This window comes from Glycine soja, chromosome 14, assembly GCF_004193775.1.
Source record: "Glycine soja cultivar W05 chromosome 14, ASM419377v2, whole genome shotgun sequence".
Taxonomy (NCBI): Eukaryota; Viridiplantae; Streptophyta; class Magnoliopsida; order Fabales; family Fabaceae; genus Glycine; species Glycine soja.
Window position 1 is genome coordinate 9,100,657 of NC_041015.1, and position 19,473 is coordinate 9,120,129.

General features: G+C 30.5%; 2 protein-coding genes across 2 annotated transcripts; one reads left to right on the plus strand and one right to left on the minus strand.

Annotated features, from left to right (window-relative positions):
* Positions 1-596: 596 nt before the first annotated feature.
* LOC114384903 (transcription factor MYBS3-like) lies at positions 597-2,653 on the plus strand. The gene is made up of 3 exons (XM_028344732.1): positions 597-1,393; positions 1,921-2,114; positions 2,349-2,653. Exons 1-3 carry the CDS (start codon positions 1,024-1,026, stop codon positions 2,586-2,588), a joined length of 804 nt encoding a protein of 267 aa, XP_028200533.1. The 5' UTR covers positions 597-1,023; the 3' UTR covers positions 2,589-2,653.
* A 2,398-nt stretch (positions 2,654-5,051) lies between these two features.
* LOC114384902 (K(+) efflux antiporter 6-like) lies at positions 5,052-16,226 on the minus strand. Its single transcript, XM_028344731.1, has 20 exons — positions 15,774-16,226; positions 15,372-15,418; positions 13,882-13,940; positions 13,733-13,796; positions 13,580-13,641; positions 13,420-13,495; positions 13,236-13,310; positions 11,928-11,999; positions 11,746-11,829; positions 10,822-10,890; positions 10,631-10,708; positions 10,393-10,481; positions 9,552-9,648; positions 9,286-9,339; positions 8,455-8,550; positions 7,430-7,618; positions 7,269-7,346; positions 6,536-6,580; positions 5,868-5,957; positions 5,052-5,729 (listed from the first exon to the last, which is right to left on the minus strand). Exons 1-20 carry the CDS (start codon positions 16,060-16,062, stop codon positions 5,646-5,648), a joined length of 1,797 nt encoding a protein of 598 aa, XP_028200532.1. The 5' UTR covers positions 16,063-16,226; the 3' UTR covers positions 5,052-5,645.
* Between the last annotated feature and the right edge of the window lie 3,247 nt (positions 16,227-19,473).

The window sequence follows — 19,473 nt, forward strand, 5'->3', positions numbered from 1 at the left end:
AATTTTATAATTTTAGTCATAATTTTAACTTAATCTTAATTGTGTTCATATTTTAAATATTCAAATAAATATTAAATTCTCTTAAATAATGAATATTTAGATTAATTTTAAACATTCGATGACCAGATAAATTTCATATTAATACGATTGTTTTTATAATTTATATTTAATATTTAATATTATATATTTTTAAATATATTTCTTAAGAAATAATTAATAATTAAGGTGTCACTAAACCTTTTGAAACATAAATTTAATTTCTTATGTATTATCAATTTATAGATATTTTTTTTATAAGGCTTTTGGCTCTCCGAGAAAATTAAGGTATTTATAAATTTCGGTCCCTTAAATCAATCATGAGATAAATTAAATTCTCGATTGGGGGCTTAACCAAAACTTCTCACCCCCTTCTTCTCAAGGATGTATACATATTATTCAGTAATCATAATGTGTGATTAATTTTAGTAGGTACAATTTAATGAAGAATAATATCTTGTGTCCTTTCCTCGCATGCCTACGTACTGTGCCACTATGGATATGGCTTTTGTGTGTGTGTGTGTATATATATATATATATATAAAAGTTAATTTATGCAATGAAATGAAACTGAGAGGACTTGACCTTACAATTTCCATCCTCAGTTTGCAATTGCAAAACATTGGGTGGGGGAAAGGTCCAAAATGAAAACTGTGTACTTCTGTTCTTTCTTTTTTTTTCTTTTTTCTGTACACTTCCCTTCCCTAACTGCACCTTTCTGCTCCCACTTTGGTCATTACTAATATCCGCCACCAGAGACGACAAAAGGTTAATGGGGATTGGTGATTCCTCAGTTACCTTTTCCTTCTGATTTCTGAGTCACACACACATGTATATACCCTATCTTAATTTCTTTTGAGTGTCAATTAGCTAGGATTCATGTGATGAGTCCATGCAGTTTGTACAATTGTACTATATATATAATATAATTACTATATAGTATAGTAGAAATATTAATTATATCATTATTGTTATGGTCATTGAGAAATGAGGATGGGAAGAAAATGTTCCTATTGTGGAAACTTTGGTCACAATTCAAGGACTTGCAACACTCACAAAAGGGGACTAAAGCTTTTTGGAGTGCAACTTGACCTTTGTTCTTCTTCTTCTTCATCATCATTGCCTTTAACATCTCCATGCACCTCTTCTTCTTCATCAACACCCTTTGATATCATGAAAAGAAGTTTGAGCATGGATTACCTTGTATCTTCACGAATCATCTCACCCTCTTATAATTTTCTGCTTGGTGGTGGTGCGGATGAAAATTCATCAGATAAAACAATAACTGATGGGTACATAGCCAGTGTCGGCGGTGGTGGACTCACTTCAACAACTCATCATCAAGAAAGGAAAAAAGGTTCTCTCCAAACTTTACTTGCGTTTGTTATGATGTATGGTTCTAATAATAAATTTTGCATTACTTCTAAGCAAGGAGAGAAATACAAGAAAAGAGGTAAGGGTATGATGAGATGGCTAATATATGTATTAAGGTAGATAAACAAATATTTATAAATTATTGTAGTAATTGCGTACTAAAATCAAACAAAAATAAAGGAATTGGGGCTTTTGAATTAAAAAATGTCTCATGAACACTTATGCTAGCTATATATAGACATTGGGAGAGGAAATAAATTAGTAAACGGTTTGCAATTAATAATATTATGGGTTTAATTAATCAATATTTATACAACATAATTTAGTGTTATTAATTTTTTGGCGGTAAATTGACAAATTTAATTACATATTATGTAGAGATTAATCGGAATCATGACTATATAATGATTTGAGGTTATGTAACAATTTTTCGGGAGAGACTTATATATTTTTGAGCTCTATTAGTATTTTTGGTTAAACAAAGTACTATTAATATTTGTTTATGATCAGGTGTGCCATGGAGTGAAGAGGAGCACCGGAAATTTCTTGAAGGACTGGAGAAGCTGGGGAAGGGTGATTGGAGAGGCATTTCTAAAAAATTTGTTATAACAAGAACACCATCTCAAGTGGCTAGTCATGCACAAAAATTTTTTTTGCGTCAAACTAGCTTCAATCAAAGAAAGCGCCGTCGTAGCCTCTTTGATGTGAGTAAATTTAATTAGAATGATGATAGGTGAATATATTCACATGTTATATATTCCATCAATGCCTATAACTTGGTTTTATTTTTATTTTTTTCTATTATATTATACCGTCATTTAATATCTTCGTCTTTAAATATATATATATCTATATTAACTAATTCATATTTTTAAAGAAAGTTCGTTAATTCAGTTAACAATTAGTATGAGTAAATAGTATTTATCGATTAATTTCAGATGGAAAGAGATGAAACCACTACACTTGAACAGTTTAATACTTGTTTCAAGGCAAGTGGTCAATTTGGGTCCCCATCAGGGACTATAATTACTTGTCCTCAGTGGGTTTCTTGCAATCATTCAGTGCTGAATTGGGCAACCACTTCAACAAACTACACTCATCAAAGTGCTTCCCCAGACCTAGAACTCAAACTAGCTGTTCCCATTCTAACAGAGCCATGCGGCAGAACAGAATTATAAGTACGTGTGGTATTTGACATATTGTAGCTTCCATTCCAATAAATGTGCTTATTAGTTTATGTAAATTGGGCATTCAGAAAAAAGTTAAGTGCATGTATTCTGATTATTGAATCTTTAAAAGAGTAATGCTGTAAAAAAAGAGTAATAAAAAGAGTAAGCAGTTTATTAATTAAAGTGTGAAAGTACTTGTGTCATAAATTGTGTTTAGAAGAATTGATTTCAACAGGTAAAACGTTATTTTTTAATGACGAGAATTTACTTTAAATACAAAATTTATATATTATATATTTATTCTATAAAATTTATTTTTTTAATGTCTAAATAAAATTAATTATTTTAACTTTGTAAATCTACTTTCAAATATAAATTATTTTTTAAAAAACTAATTTTGCTAAAATTTAAAACAAACTCATCCGTAGTTTCGTGAACTTTAGATGATGTTTCGTGTTTACCTAGACTAGGTCGGTTATTTGCTTGATTTTGTGGTTATTTCGCAAAAGTTAAGTTGTCCCTTCACGACCTTAGGAGTTATTTGGAGGACAATCCAATTATCATGACATTTTTAACTGCCAAATGATGAAGTATCGTAATCATTCATCAGTGTCAAAATTAAATAAGGAAAAAATTTATTTATATTAAAAATTTAAAATCAAATTCCATGCATAACATATATGGGGTTGAGATTGGTCAAGCTGTTTGAGATGAATCTAAAGTCTCTTATGTGGGATACAGTTCTGGTCAATTTTTTTAGAAAAATCAATTAGATCAATATTTTTTAAACCATTCAAAAAGTCTTTCAAATTTTACAAGTCAAATAATTTAAATAAAAAATAACAATAACATTTTACTCTTACATTTTTAATTAAAATAAATTAAATGTCAGTCAATTAAAAGAATAGAAAACATCCAACAACCACTTGTCCCATCACCTTAGTCATGCCAAGTAATGATCAACTTTAAACGATTAATGGATGGTCTTTTAACAACAAGAATAAAATTGCATGATTTTAAAAGTTGAGAGGTTAAATACAAGAAATTAAGAAATAGAGACTAAAATCACATATTGAGAACTAGAAAATGAATAAAAGTACAATTAAACCTAAATTTAAATATAACATTTATAAAATAGGAGTTTTTTTCTTCTTCTAAGTTTTACAAATAGAGAAAATTGTGCTTGAAATACAAAATACAGAGAAGATTAGAATAATTTACTCAAAAGAATATCACCTCATTCACAGGTATGTATCACAATAAGAAATTAATTAAATATAACTATCAACTAAACTTTTATCGAACAAGAACTTAATATACTTAGTTATAAAACGTAAATAAACTGAAAAAACTTAAAAAATAATAATAAGCTCTCAAACACACTTTTGAACACTATTAAAAAATTGAATCTCACTTTTCATTTAGGCTTAAATATATTTTAATCCTTCAGATTTAAAATTAATATTTTTAATTCTTGTAATATAAAGAGAAAAAAACTTAGTCACACTATCCTAACGTCCTTAGATACTTAGTTCATGACTAATTGCTTACATAACTCATTTTGATTTTACATTCTTATTCTCAAACACCTTACCACTCATAACAATTTTTTTGTGAGAAAAAATTACAGGACTTAAAATGTCAATATTTAATTTAGAGGACAAAAAAATACTTATCCCAACTTTGAGAGATTAAAAACATTTTTTCTTTCATTTAATAACTTCACCCATAGTCTCCAATCAATTTAGATCATTGGTAGAGTGCTAGAAAGAGTATCAGAAAATAAATTGCTAGCACTCCAAAAAAAAGTATAAACAATTTACAAATTTAATGCTTACATACGGATGATATATAAAAAAATAATTTTACAATCATCCAATCACAAATCATTATTTAAATTACTTAAAAATAATTATTTTAAGATTCAACAAACATGATACATGATTTGTAATTATATGGTGAATTGTAATTAGATAACTTTATAAAATTGTAAGTGCAAAACTTTTTTTCTTTATATATTTAAAAAAAATTAAAAACTTCCAATTGCTTCCTGAATATAAATTGTTTTACTTGTAAACATCTAAGGGTTCAATGGATAAGCATCACGAAGAAGCACCGTGCTCTTCTATAACACGTGGTACTCGCCTCCAACACCTATCCATTTGCCATTTTCAAACAATCGTTTCATGAGTAGCACAACCACAAATTCCTAACAGGGCGTTCAAAATGTATCGATATTGAAGCTAATAAGGTATTTTATACAAAGACATAACCAGTCACATATCTTAGAGCAGAGAATACTGTTTGCTTTGAACGAAGATTTCAACTTCAAAACATAGTTTCTGAAATTTGAAAACATTGCAAGCAAAACTAGGGGCGTTAATTCTAGATAAACGAAATGATTATAGGAGATGGATTTAGATAAAGAAGCATGTCAAATGTTTTGTTGGCAGATTTTCGAAGTGGATAGAATTTAGAAAAGTAAACATGGAAGCAGCATGATCAGCATACTCCCATAACCCATAGAAAAGTGAATACATGACATCTATTATAATTTATACACACTTAAACGTATCAATTGATTTTGTCCAAAACACAAATGCAAACTTGCCTAAGATATACAAAGCCCAGCCACAACTGATGGCATAGATGCTAGAAAGGAAAACTTTTGATACATTAAAACTACGCTTGCAGAAATAACGACAGTGACTATTCAAATTACAAACCATATCATACATTTATGAGCAACCCCAACCAAAATTTTTTTAAAAAACGAAAGTAAATTGACGATCTGGAAAATATCTTCTACATACCTTCTTCTGTACGTCTTGTCAGTTTTCTTTCAGGCTTTATCGTTCCTCTCCCCTGTTCTTTCCATTTTGGGGGTTCAGATGAGTTGCCTTGGTTAGTATTTGGTCAGTTTGGTATGCAATATCCATCATGGAATGGGTTTGCATGATTCAGGAAAAAATTGCAGTTAGATCAAATTCTTTTCAACAACACTTGGAAAACCTTGTCAAAACTATGGTCGTGCAAAAATGGAAATCCCTTTGTGCAGTGCAGTGATTAAGAATCATGAGATTCTTGGTCCATTAAAATTATCCGCTGCTTACCACTATCTGAGCGGAGGTTATCTAGCTTATATCCAATCTACATTCAGACAACAAACACAAAATATCTTCAGAATAAAGAAAACATATATATATATATATATATATAGAGAGAGAGAGAGAGAGAGAGTTTCTGGCATACAGAAGTCAAACAATTCCATGACAGACAGGTGATTACCTCCATTGAACTGTCAGTAGAGAACCACCTCAGTAGCACACCAAGATGCACTACAGCAGGAATTAGCTTGAAAAGTAAAGGAGTTGTCACCTGCAGAAATGAGCCAAATTATAAATGGGACTATTTATTATTACTTCATAACGATAGTTGTACCACTGACTTTAAATCATGGAAACTGGTTGCAGTTTATGATCCTTAGATTTCAAGTTATTTATGGTAACATGGCAAACTTGTAGGAGTAACTTAACGCAGATTACAAAAGTTAGCCAAATTATAAATGGGACTATTTATTATTACTTCATTTTTTCTTTTCTTGGATAAATGAACATTCATTTAGAGAGATGAAATGGTTGAACAAAAATTATTGGCCTCCAGCTATTTATTTGCAGTCTTAAGTTTATCACTAAATGTGTGTATTAGCAAGATCATTTATTTCAAGATAAAGAATAACCTTGAGCCTTTTTACATATAGGAGTCAGCAAGATAAAGAATATTTAAAATCCCAACAAGCCAAAACTAAATGCTGAAGGGAAAGGTCAGTACATCCATTCAGAATAAAGTTCACGTAGATTTGGTTCTTGAAAATCCATCATGGATAAAATACAATAAAGCTAGGAGACCATGGTTCAGTTATGGAACCTAGTAAACAAATAAAAACAATTTCATACCAGACTAAGAGCTGTGGTCCCAAGAAGCAACAAATATAATTTACCCTGAAATTAATCAAATATTAGAATCTATATTAGCCAGTAATACTTTCAAATTTAAGCTTCAACTTTCAAGTTATATTATGAGTAGGAGGGGAAATGAATTGAACTGAACCAGTCTCAGCTCAAGCCTGTCTCAATAAAAATTAAGCCTATTATATTAGTCTACCTAAAGCTCACGAGTTACTCAAGCTTAACGAGTCAATATGGAGCTTTGTATAAAATATTAATATAAATTGAATAATCTAAGCCAAATTTGTAACTTAATACAAAGGTTTTATTTTAATATATTTAGTTAAAATATAATTGTCAAACCAAAAATTAAATTAGATGCTAGTATATAATAAATTAAAGTATAATAATAATTTTACAATTATTTAAAATGTGTGTATATATTTATATTTATATAATTATATATTGTGCTGGCTCTTGAGCTCATGAATCAAACAAGCAAAAGCTTAAGTTAGGGTTCATTTGACAAATTTTTTAACTCATTGAGTTGTTCAATGAACCGAGCTACAAGCAGGCTGAAGAGTATAGCTTGATTCACTTCAAGTTCTAGCCCTATCACCAAGTCTAAGTTCAACGAATTTAGCAATATCACTGTCTTTTTTATCTTTATAGTCAACTTTAGAAATCTTCAAACAAATTAACACTTAATTACCGTAGTTAGATAAATGCTTTTGCCACTAACCTCAACTAGATGAAGGTTTGAAGCACGACTGAGAAGAACAAAAGCAAATTCTCCTATCTGTGCCATCGACATTCCAACCTACACATGCATGATTTCAGGTACCTCAATCAGTAAAGAGGAAAGAACAGTATCTAACCTACGAATTCTGAAACAAAGCTTACATGTATTGAAGTCTTGTTATTGTAACCAAATCCTTTCACAACAGATGCAATTATGATTGTTTTTATAACAATCACCAATATTACAGATGCTACCAAAATATCAACATGGTTCCAGAGAAAATGAACATGAATCAGCATTCCAATGCTGGCTAGAAAAAGAGCAGCAAAAAGATTGCGAATAGGTTCAATCTGCAAAGTAAATGAATAAGAGGTCAAACTTCTTCCATAAATGTATCATACCACCAAACACTCCAGATTTGAAAATTCAGAGTCTAGTTTCATGAAATAATCAGCAAATTTGTCAATGTTCATCGACAAATGGGAACCAGATTGTTCAGAAGGAAATTATACAAATATGCCACAAATAATCTTTAGTTAATAAAAGTACAAAAAATTAACAGCCACATATAAAAAATACAGATCAAAATGACCAACAAATGTGCATGGATCTCATCAAAATTCATCCAAATTACATATTACTACTAAGAAAAACAATATTATTGCATTTTCACCCATTACCTTGTACTCCCTTCACTAGGTGGGTGACAAAAATATACAAACTAATGCATTTCTCAATACCAATATTAGAATCAACATGCATTTGCTTGAATACACAAAGCTACATCTATTGAAACAGATCAATCTTAACTCAACCCCAAAAGATAACTTAAGGGAGGAAGATTGGTCATATTCCTAACAGATGTGTACATCTTAACACAAACACCTCATGCCCAAGTCTAGACATTTGGAAGGTGTAGTTTGCAGAACTAGACATTTATGTGCGGCCCAACATCAGGATTCGATAGGCTCTAATACCATGTAAAAATTAGACCAGGCCAAACTGAATCCAAAAAAACTAGCTTAAAAGGGAAGGGGGGAAAATCACCCTAGTCTTATAAGAGGACTACATTAGCCATATTTTTAGCTGACATAGGACATCTGACAACACCAATGCATGTCAACAGTCAGTCGATATCAGTGTCATTGTATTCACACGAGTAATTTCCACATTTTGTAAGTCTTACTTGCTCTAGTGTATGTTGAGCCAGATCAGTGGTTGCAATCATCACTCCAGCAGCAAAGGAACCTAGTTCTAGACTTAGTCCCAGCTTATCGCTACACTGCAAATATAAAAGTAATTACTAATGAGATACAAAAATTGTGCACAAGTAACAGTAAGGTGATGAATCAACCAAACAAGCATATATAATTCGAGGACAATTAAAAAGATATCTAGTTGCATAGTTCAGGCCAACAGAGAAGTACTGGAGTCCTTTAAACGAAAAAGCAAAAAAAACACACATCCGTCAAAAACACAATGACTACGGAAGTTTCTGATGAGACACAAGAATCCAGTTTACCTTTGGCATCATGCATCTCCATCTTCCAAAGAAACATTAATTATGAGATGGTAATTCCCACACATGAAGCAGGAGGCCTTCTCATGAGATAATCATTTCCTCTATTTTGTCATTCTAATGACCATTTCATCAGTTTCTTACTAAATTTATTTTCTACATATTCGAAGATTCCTTTTAGCTGATGATCTGATTCCTAGGATCTAGCAAGCCAGCTAAATCCTTTCCAATGGTTCAAAATAAAAAAAAAATAAAAAAAGAAGATAAATTGTTGTAATCAAGCATGTAGAAAAAGGAGGCCCAGAAAACAGATACTTTCAGTGAATACACATTAAATGATATGCAGCAAGATTTTGATTTAGGGCTTGTTATCATACCCTATGAAAACAAGGTAAAGTACAGGAAATAAACAAGTAATGATACATTTTTATGCTTATAAAAGCAAATGCAAAACAAAGCATTTCATATAGAAACACAGAAATTTGGAAGAGAACAAACCCAGGCTACTAGCAAGCAGAATGCAACTGACGCCAATTGATAGAGTTCATTTGTCTGCACAAACAAGGCAATCAATTATCATCGAACAACTAAGACAGTGAGACAAAAATTTATAGCTAATTAGCCATAATATGGAAATAGCTAAAGAACCAAATTACAAATTTCAAATTTGATTCCACCATCCCTGCCAATATTGTTAAGAAAAAAAAGAAGTAACCACTTCCGCAGGTAAGGTTTTATTATTAAACTGGGATAGTAGTATGAACCTGTGATGAGAGGCTTATCATCAGTTTAAGCAACCATGGAAGGCAAGTGCGAGACAATATTGACAGAACAGAGAGGAATGCAATCAATGTCACCAACCTGGATTCAGAAAGGAGTATAATGTTATGCTGGATAAAACTCTAGGTTACAGGTTAAATAAAATCTTCCATAGAATGCAAAACAGACAAAGTGCATTTAAATATATCAGCCCAGTGCCAAGCTGAAAAAACTAACTAAAACACCATTCAGAGAATTAGAGTTGAGCCAAATTATGATTTTTAGGAAAAATGGCTCAAAATAAAAAGTCAGCGAATGCTAATAAAGTCTTCAGTGACAGTGTGGGAAAGCCACCTTAATTGCAGCCTCTTTGGGGACTGCAATTGGTGGTGTTTAGTCCCACATCAACTAGAGATATGGCTTAAATGAAGCTTATAATTTTTTGTAGGGTTGAGTTCTGCCCAAAGCCCAAATGCTAAGAGTACCATTTTTCTAGCTTTAGATGACAGATTTATTTACTGTAACTTTATTGTTTGACTGTTGCAGTACCACATATTTCCCTCTGTCCTTCTCGAGAACATCAACTTGTGTTCTTTCTGGTTTGAGCGCACCTTGACATGTAATTTCACCTTTTTCCTTCATTTTCTTTTTTCAGATTTCCCACTTTTTCTATTTTTAATTTGAATTAATTTATGAAACATATATAATCATATCATTTCAAAAGACAAAATTGCATGAATTTGTCTTAATTTTCCTTTGGGCAAGTGAGAGCGAGAAGAAAAAACTACAAAAAATGAACACGAAATGGAAATATCAGTTCAAGCACTCCAGAATTTCTACACTTACAGCTTGGTCATTGATAACACTCCTTGAAAAACACCTGAGGTGCCACCCAGAACTGGAAGCAATGCAAAGAGCAATCCAACAGCACAGTCCTTTAAGCAAAAATAAATTGACAAGACTTAATAGAACATTCTACTGACATTTATTGTCTATATCAACGAAATAGTGAGCAAATAATAATACAAGGGCATGACAAAGCAGAAGAAAAAGTTAGATACACAAGCAACCACTGACTAAGTACCTGCAAAATCAGGGTCCCAATAGTGACTTGTCCATGAAGAGCATTAGTGGTGTTCTTTTCCATCAAAAACTTCAAGACCTAAACCAAATAAGCGTGGATATGTATTATTATTAGTATACAACCAGCAGTTCAAAAACAAAGCATCTGCATTTTAAAAATGAGACAGAATCAGATTGGTTATGTTAATATACCACTGCTGTTGAAGACATGGAAAGGAAAGCACCAACAAAAACCCCTTCTGAGGCTTTACCACCACATAGCTGCAAAATAGCATCCAATCAGAGCTTCGGCATTCAGAATGTCATATGCCAAAATTTACTGATGTAAAAGATAATTAAAATAAAACATTGCCTGCCCTTAAACATCCACTAAAACTAGAGCACCGAACAACTTAATTATAAAGGAGATATTAGATCAAGATAAGGAGACAAAAAGAACACAACTTCCTGTTTTATTAAATAATTATGTTCGTCATCTCCTTCCATTTAAGCTTTGGAGTTTAGAAATATGAATACATAATATTATAATGCTGCTACTTTTTTTCCCATCTTTGTCACTGGCTATTGAAGTCAAATTATACAATTTTATTTTACTAGCATCAAACATTATAGATTTTGTAAAATAAGAAAGAGAACATATCCCCAAAGGAAGATAATAAATTCAGAAAGACAGATGAGACGAATTAGATTGTAGAAACTTTTCTTGGTTAGTATACCCATGAACCATTTTCACTATACAAGTACATTGTAGCAGTTTCAACCTACCAAATTTGTCATCCCTGGGGACTTCAATTGGAATTTGGTTTTCCCAAAATCTACTTACTAACTTTAAGATTAAAGGATGAAACTTACTATTAGGTTTGAAAATCAGTACTTTTTGTATCTAAAAATGACAACTCAATTCTCAAGAGAGCTAGATTATGCAATTAATAGATAAGGTAGGAATCAAGTCATATTGATCTTGCATGACATGAATTTCCATAAAGGACAACTACATGATCCGAGGGTTACTTGTTTTGTTAGTGATTTGCATACCACATTAATCTATAAAATGATATAAGAATAATAACAAACAAGAAAATTAGAAATAGGATGAATCACAATTATAAAACATACTGATACAGTAAGTCCACACATGCACATAAACAGAAAAATCTGAAGTAGGCCTCCAATAACAGCAACAGCTCGAACAACTCGAAGCTGCAATCATATAGGTAAAGAGCAGGGTAATCAGAGCTAATTAAAACATAAACAGGAATAAGAGGGCAAAATATAAGAGAACAGGAAAATAAGCCAACCTTTGTTGCGGAGAACTCCAAGCCCAATGCAAACAAAAGGAATATTACACCAAATTGTGCAACTGTTTCCACCTACATATTTGAAAAAAGTTTCTTTTGATTAAATATTGAAGTAGTTTCATATTTTAACTAGGATTTTTTTTTTAATTATTGTACATTTGTATTTTCCTTTGACTATGTTGTTCCCAAAGTTAATTAGGGATGAGGACTTTGTATTGCATATGCTGTACAGTTATATCGTAATTCGTAAGGAATAAAATTAGTCGCCAAAGGACCTTTTGATTGGAGGAGACAATCCCCTTAAAGAGATCACCCTATAAAAGCCTCAGGTTTATCAATTGATATCAAAGTTGTGAATGGTGATATTGGATGTCCCTAAGGAAGAAAGTTCAACAGATGGCTTTTGATAAGGCTTCAGACAATCAACTTGGTGCCATTAAAGTAGCACACAGCTTAACAAGATGACAGTGTAAAAGTTGCTAATTTCACATTATTTGCGATCAAGTGATTCTATAAGCCACAAATAACAAAAGGGTGACTCGAACTCTACACGACGAAGGCAATTCTTGGACAAGAAGGAGATTACAACTAAGCTTACTAGCATGTAATGGTTGAACTTCCTCGTTGGAAAGGCGGAGACCACATAGGGTGGATCTCCGGGGCTGAAGGGTAGTAATATTCCAAAAAATTTGGGGATCCTACAATATTAACCATATTTAGATGCAAGGTTTGAAGGAATATTTGTTAGCATAAAGTAATACTAATATGCTGATAGTCAAGTTGGTCAAGCAGAGTAATGTGTATTTATAGTTGGGAAATTGAGTAGTGTCATTCTAGCATTCTATAATGACATGTGATACATGTACAACAATTCATAATATTATTTGTACAATGTTAATTTTTGTGTCTATCTCCATTATTATGACAGGTAACAAATGATGCACAGGAGAGAGATAGACACAAAAAAAATTGTTGTACAAGTTGTTGTATGAATTGTTGTACAAATAACATATTAACTATTAACATTTCTCTTCTGCAATACCTTGCAAAGAGCATATAAGGTACCCCATTAATTTTCAGTGTTAAGTATAGGACACAACTTTCTTACTTATATATGTTTTTCAACACCTTTATCATTTGATAAGATTACGTTTACAACCTAACTTCAGGCTTGCACATACCTTAAAAAATATGAAAATGAAATCCTACAGAACCAAACTGTAAAAGTATACCACCAAAAAAAAAGATGACTATGTTTTGATAATAAAGAAGCTATCACAAAAGCAATTAATTACTGTTTCCCAATACCTGCACCATTTCGCTGATGAAGTTAAAGCCACCAGGTCCAACTATGGAGCCAGCTAAAAGATATCCGGTAATGACCTGCAAATTTATACTGAGTTAATGTTAGAGAGAGTTAACAGAAATTATAGTACAATAGATTCTAAGATTGCATTTGTCAAGAATGAAGTTAGAACAAGAATGTTCAGACCGGTTGTCCAGCAAAAGCAAATGCAACGCCACCACAAGTTGCTGAAACAATAGCAACTACCAGGTCTGAAATCAATCTATATGGCAATAATAAAAGTTAATGTAAGTGATAAAATCCATTTTGTGCCAAAAAAAAAAAAACATAAGCAAAACAAATTTACCGTAAATCTAGCTGGAGCACCGGGTACTTGGATTTAAAGTTAGAAATGATGAAGACATTGTCCTGAAAGAAGATGCATAATTCATACACTTAAATTTGCAAAACTTAATTGAATGTCAACAAAAATAACAAACCCAAAATTGAGCTATCTCACCTTTCGATCTATCAACATCGGGGTTTCCTCAGCTCTATTGAATACATGATGTAGTTGAAATGATCTGTAAATTTAGAAAAACATACTTAAATAAAATCATGCATTAAATGCAGCATATTGGACAACCAATGAAGTAATAAATTAAGTACTTTTCATCTTTCGTGTCATTCTTGTTTGGTGTGACTCTGGCCACAGTTTCCAGAACAGCCTGATCCATAAACAAGGGAAGAAGAGTAACTCAGCATATGTTAGGAACCAAGAATTGAAATGAGAAAGAAAAGAAAGGATTTTACTGACTAGTAAGAAAAGAACAGAAAATAGGAGAGAAAACTCTCCTCCAAGGGTTTCCCCTTCACAAAGGATTTCTCCTTTCACAAAGAGCTAATGCTCAATCTACAAATAATAAGATCTCCCTCTCTCCTATCCTTCTTCCCCTATTTATATCTAACAAACCCCTCTATCTAACTAATACCTTAACTAACTAATCAATATCCTAACTGTAGTAACTAACTTATTAATAGTCTAACTATGTTAACTAACTTTCCCTTCTCCTTATATCCTAACAGCATATCATGAAGCTCAGAGAAGCCATAATATACCGGTACCATGAATGCATCTTGGGAGAAGAACAAAGCTAGATTCATCACTAACTAAAAGCTACAAGTCTATAAACTCAACATATTACAATAAAAAGTGGTAATTCAATAGTGACATTAAACTAAAGACCTCTAATCTATCTATCTATCTATTTACTATATGTTAAAACAATGACTCAACCTGAACATGTGTCAGCTCTTCATCGATTTTGTTTTTTCTCATTTGCTCAGACTTTTTTGTTGACTTCCCTGATATTGCGGTTATGTTATTTTTATTATCATAATTGATAATTCTATTTTATACTTTAGAACAGACTTCAACAACAACGGGTTTACACTTAAACAAGAGTAAGACAGAATATATGCATTGCAATTTTAGCAAGAGACAAGAGGAATATGACTTGGAAGTAAAAATGAGAGAAGATGTCATACCACAAGTTTCTAGGTTTAAATATCTGGGATCAATACTACAAAACAATAGGAAAATTAATGTGAACAACACACATAGGATACAAGTTTTATCATACTGCTATATGGCCAGCTATTCATAAATGAATATTGGACTTTTAAGAGACAGCAAGAGAAAAAATGGGAGTAGCATAAATGAGATTGTTAAGATGTATGTAGCCACCCAAAAAAAGACAAAACACCTAATGACTGTATAGGAGAGATTGATGTAGCCCCGATTGAGGAAAAAATGGCAACAAAATTGGTTAAGGTGGTTTTTACATGGACAAAAAAGGCACCATTGAGGAGAGGGAACCACCAAAAAGAACTTTGGAGGAAGTTGTCAAGAAGGGTAAATAACATCTCTGACACTCTGGTCTTCCACCGAGCTGGATGATAGTGTGATCCATGTAGTCAACCTCACTTAATGGGATTAAGTTTTATTGTTATTATTATTACTATTACTATTATTATTAATTAAATACTACTACTATTATTATTATTATTGCTACAAGCATAATGACCATTGAGCGACTAGTTTCAAATCAAACTACTACATCATTATATCAAATCAAGGCTCAAGGTACAAGACCAACCTGTTGTTCTGCTACACTGTTGTTGAAGCTTCCCGGATCAGCCGTTGCTAAAACACGAAGAACAAACAAAGCGTTAAAACAGCTTCTGAAACTCTTCATTTCTAAATTTCACGCGCGAAATCCAAAATTTAAGCACATGCAAAAGCACAAACTAATCCCTAACAGAAACGCCGAAAAAAGAAGCACTAGAATCATAAAATGCAGCAACACAGTCCAAGTGACACGAATTTGAATGAATCCGGCATTCAAAAAACGGTTTAAGTTCACAGATCAGGAACCAAAACCCTACGAGCGAGCACGTGCAGCAAACGGAAACCGCAATTTGAGTTTCTAAGTAAGTGAAGCAAAAAAAGAAGGAAGCGAGAATCGTTGAAATTGAAACGGAATCTAGGAATCCGTCACCTTCGTTCTGGTCGTTCTCGGTGAACTCGTGCTCGAGCGCGCGATCAATCATGTCGGCGAAGGTTCCTTCGCGAGGGCGCGAGAGGGAGACGTTGCTGCTGGACTCGGTCGCATTGGCGAGTTCGATCCGATCCGACTCGGTAGGTCGAATAGCGAGCGAGGAACGAGGAAGCAGAAGGAGTGAGTTGAAGAAAACAGCGAGCATCACAGGCAGCAGCAGCACTAAGTGACTGTCACCGCAGCACGGTGACGGTGAGGGTGAGCGTGAGCGTGATCTTGCTCGCGACATTGCTCCGCCGGCGCACGTTAGCAGGTGGCGGTGCTGCGTGTTCGCCGGCGTTGCAGAGAGAGAGAGGAAGGAAGTTGAGAAGTGAGAAAAACGAGGAGCAGAGAAGAAGAAGACAAGAGAGAATGAGAGGGAGTTGAAAGTGGTAATTGTTGGTGAAGGGTCAATTTGAGGTCGTTCGTTAATTATTTTTTTCATTATTATTTACTATTAGTTATTAGTGATTAATTACCGTGGGACTTGTCGTTTTGACGATGGTACCCTTGTCTTCGCTTTCTTCCAACGTTTTTCTCGGCAACTTTTCTTACATCCTTCGGCATAACACCTTTTTTTTAGGAGGGATAACACTTTTTAATCTCCACTCTCCGTTTTTTTTTTTAACTGATAGATTTTTGAAAAAAAATATTTTTATTTATTTGTTGTTGATAAAGTTTAGAATCATATTAATTATTATTTTATTAATTATATCTTTACTTTATCTTTTAATCTTTAATTAATTTACACATGAAATAAGAAAATAAATAAAATAAGAAATCGCACAACTATTTTAATAGAATCAAGAAAAAATATTATATTTTTAGATTTCTGCAAAATAACCTTAAATGACTAATTAAAAATAATGAAGGTGGTATTTTTTAAAAGGAAAAAAAATTCATTCTCCAAACAATCAAGATTCAGCATAGTTGGTAGAATTGAAAATAGTTAATTTTTATTAACATTTTAAATTTTTAATAGGGATTTGATTCTAAATTTTATTATTAATTAGATTATGTCGGTGCCATGCAGAGGTAAATTTGAAGGTGAATTTTTTTAAAATATATAAAAAAAATTATATTAATAATTTTATTAATTGCTTATTGAAAAAAATCTAAAATCAATTCAAATGTCTACAATATATAACCTATTTAGTAATAAGAAATAATAGAAGATAGTTAGATTTGATTAGTTTTCATTGCAATTATAAAATTAATTTTGAAAATATTATTCTCCTGAGGTAAAAAAAATGTATAAACAAATAAAACTCAAATAAAAAAATAATGAAATTATTTTTTTTTATAAAAAATGACACAGATTATTTTATTATGATGACTTTTATTGAGATCATTAATTTGACATCTCATAAAAATATTAAAAAATTCAAGTAACATGATTTGATATATTAAAAAATATTTTGAAAAATATGAAAATTTATCAATATTCAGTTGAACACATTTAATTTCGTTTTTTTTATATGTTTTACGAACATTTTCTTTTTTAGTAGTGGAAAAGGAAGATCATTCAAATATTCAGGTAATTAAAATTTTGATATCTCCACCTAATTAAATTTAATGAGTACAATTTTTACTTATTTGGACTAATTTTACATTTTTAGTACTTTAAAATGGCTTCAATTTACTATTTTAATTTTTTAATTGTTTAATTAAATTTTGATTCAATACAATTTCTTGCAATAATTTTTGTAACTTATTTACTCATTTATGTTTTAAAAAACTCACTTTTATACTACTACCTAAATTAATTAATATGCCGAAAAAATATTTTGGAAAAAACACAAATATAGATATAGTTAAATTAATGAAAGAGGAGTTTTTATTATTCTATTGCAAATACAAAATAATCAAGACAATAAATTAATTGAGTTTGGTAATGTTTTGAAATTAAAATTTAAATATAGGTGAATTTATGTCAGTATGTTTTTTATTTGTTGGAAATATGAAGTATTTAATATTATAATTAAATACTAATATTTAATAAAACATTTGAAATTATATGTTTAATATGTTTTACCAAAATTTACGTATGTTTTGAATACTAATGTTAATGTTTGGAATAATGGTTTTTCACCTATAATAAATAAATGAAAAATATTTTTTAATATGTTTCAAACATTTTACCATAATTTAATTTATAAAGTTATATGTTTTTTTAATATGTTGTAATCTTATCATATGTTTTAAATTATAAGTCAAGTCACTTTTTTAATAAGTGTTTTTCAGAAGAAGAAAAAAATTTAGTATGTCTGAAATGTATTAACATAATTTAATATATTAAATTATATAATTTTTTATTATAGGTGAATCACTCTTTAAATATGTTTTAATGAACATTAAGTGAAATTTTCTATCATGCAAATCATTTTAAATAAAATATTTTTATTAACCACCATAACGTTTTGAAATTTAATTCTTTGTTTTACTTAAATCAGTGTTACTATACGGATAAAAAATATAAATAATTAAAAGTAAATTCATTGAAAACTTAAATTTATTAAAATATAATTTGAACTAATTTAAAATTAGAGACATAATACATTCAAGTTTGATGCAAATGAAATTTCATTTGAACAAATTCAAAAATGAAAACGAAACATTAAATCATGAGAGATTACAAAAATAAATTTAATCTTTGTCAACCTTGATAATCTTTTATAGTATCTTCATCTCGTTTGACTATCTTTTTTCTTTTTCTCTTCAAATCATATAAATCTGCAAAATATTTGGACAAATAAATTATTCAAGTATCTCCCAATTTGAAGATCACCTAATGGGGAGAACAACGAAATTAGTATGATCTAAGAATAAGAACACAAAGATAATTTAATAAATTTAAGTCAATTCTTAGGAAGAAAAACAGTCCATAAATAATACTCACCAGATGAAGAGGGATAATCATTTGTTGTAGAGGTAAGTTCTTCAAAGCCAATTCTTTGAAGATTTTTTTTTAAAGGAAAATGTGTTATTTTAATGGAAAAAGATTTCATTAATTTCAAATCATGTATTAATTTCCATAGATAAGGAGTCATTTTTAAATGATTTTAACTTCAGTTAAAGAATTTTAATTAATATATGTGTCAATTAAAAAAAGGAACTTTTCAAATCATATAATTACGTATGATTTTATTTGAGAATATTAAAATTAACAATATTGGTCATATGTTAATTTTTAAAAATAAATCTTTATTGTATTTATTTACTTAGAATAATAAGTAAAATAATATAGTTTTTCAAACTTTTTTAATATAATTAAAACCGAAAGTTTAGATGTGTTATTAAAATTTGCAAACTTTTTACGAGAATAATATCCAATATAATTACTACATTATAATAAAAAATGTTTTCAGGGATAATAAATAAAATTAGTTTATAAAATAATAAATTATTGATTGACTTAAATTTAAAATTCAATTCTTTTATGAGACAATCAATTAAAATTGAAAAAAAATACAGTGTTTCACGGATTGATATTTATTTATGACCACAAATCAATTGATTTAATCGATAAAGTGAAATCAATCAAAAGTTGATAACAATTATATAAACAAAAATTAAATTTTAATTGATTATAATTTTGATTGACTTCACTGGTAAAAAAATTAATTACACAATTAATATGTGATAAACTTGATATGAAAAA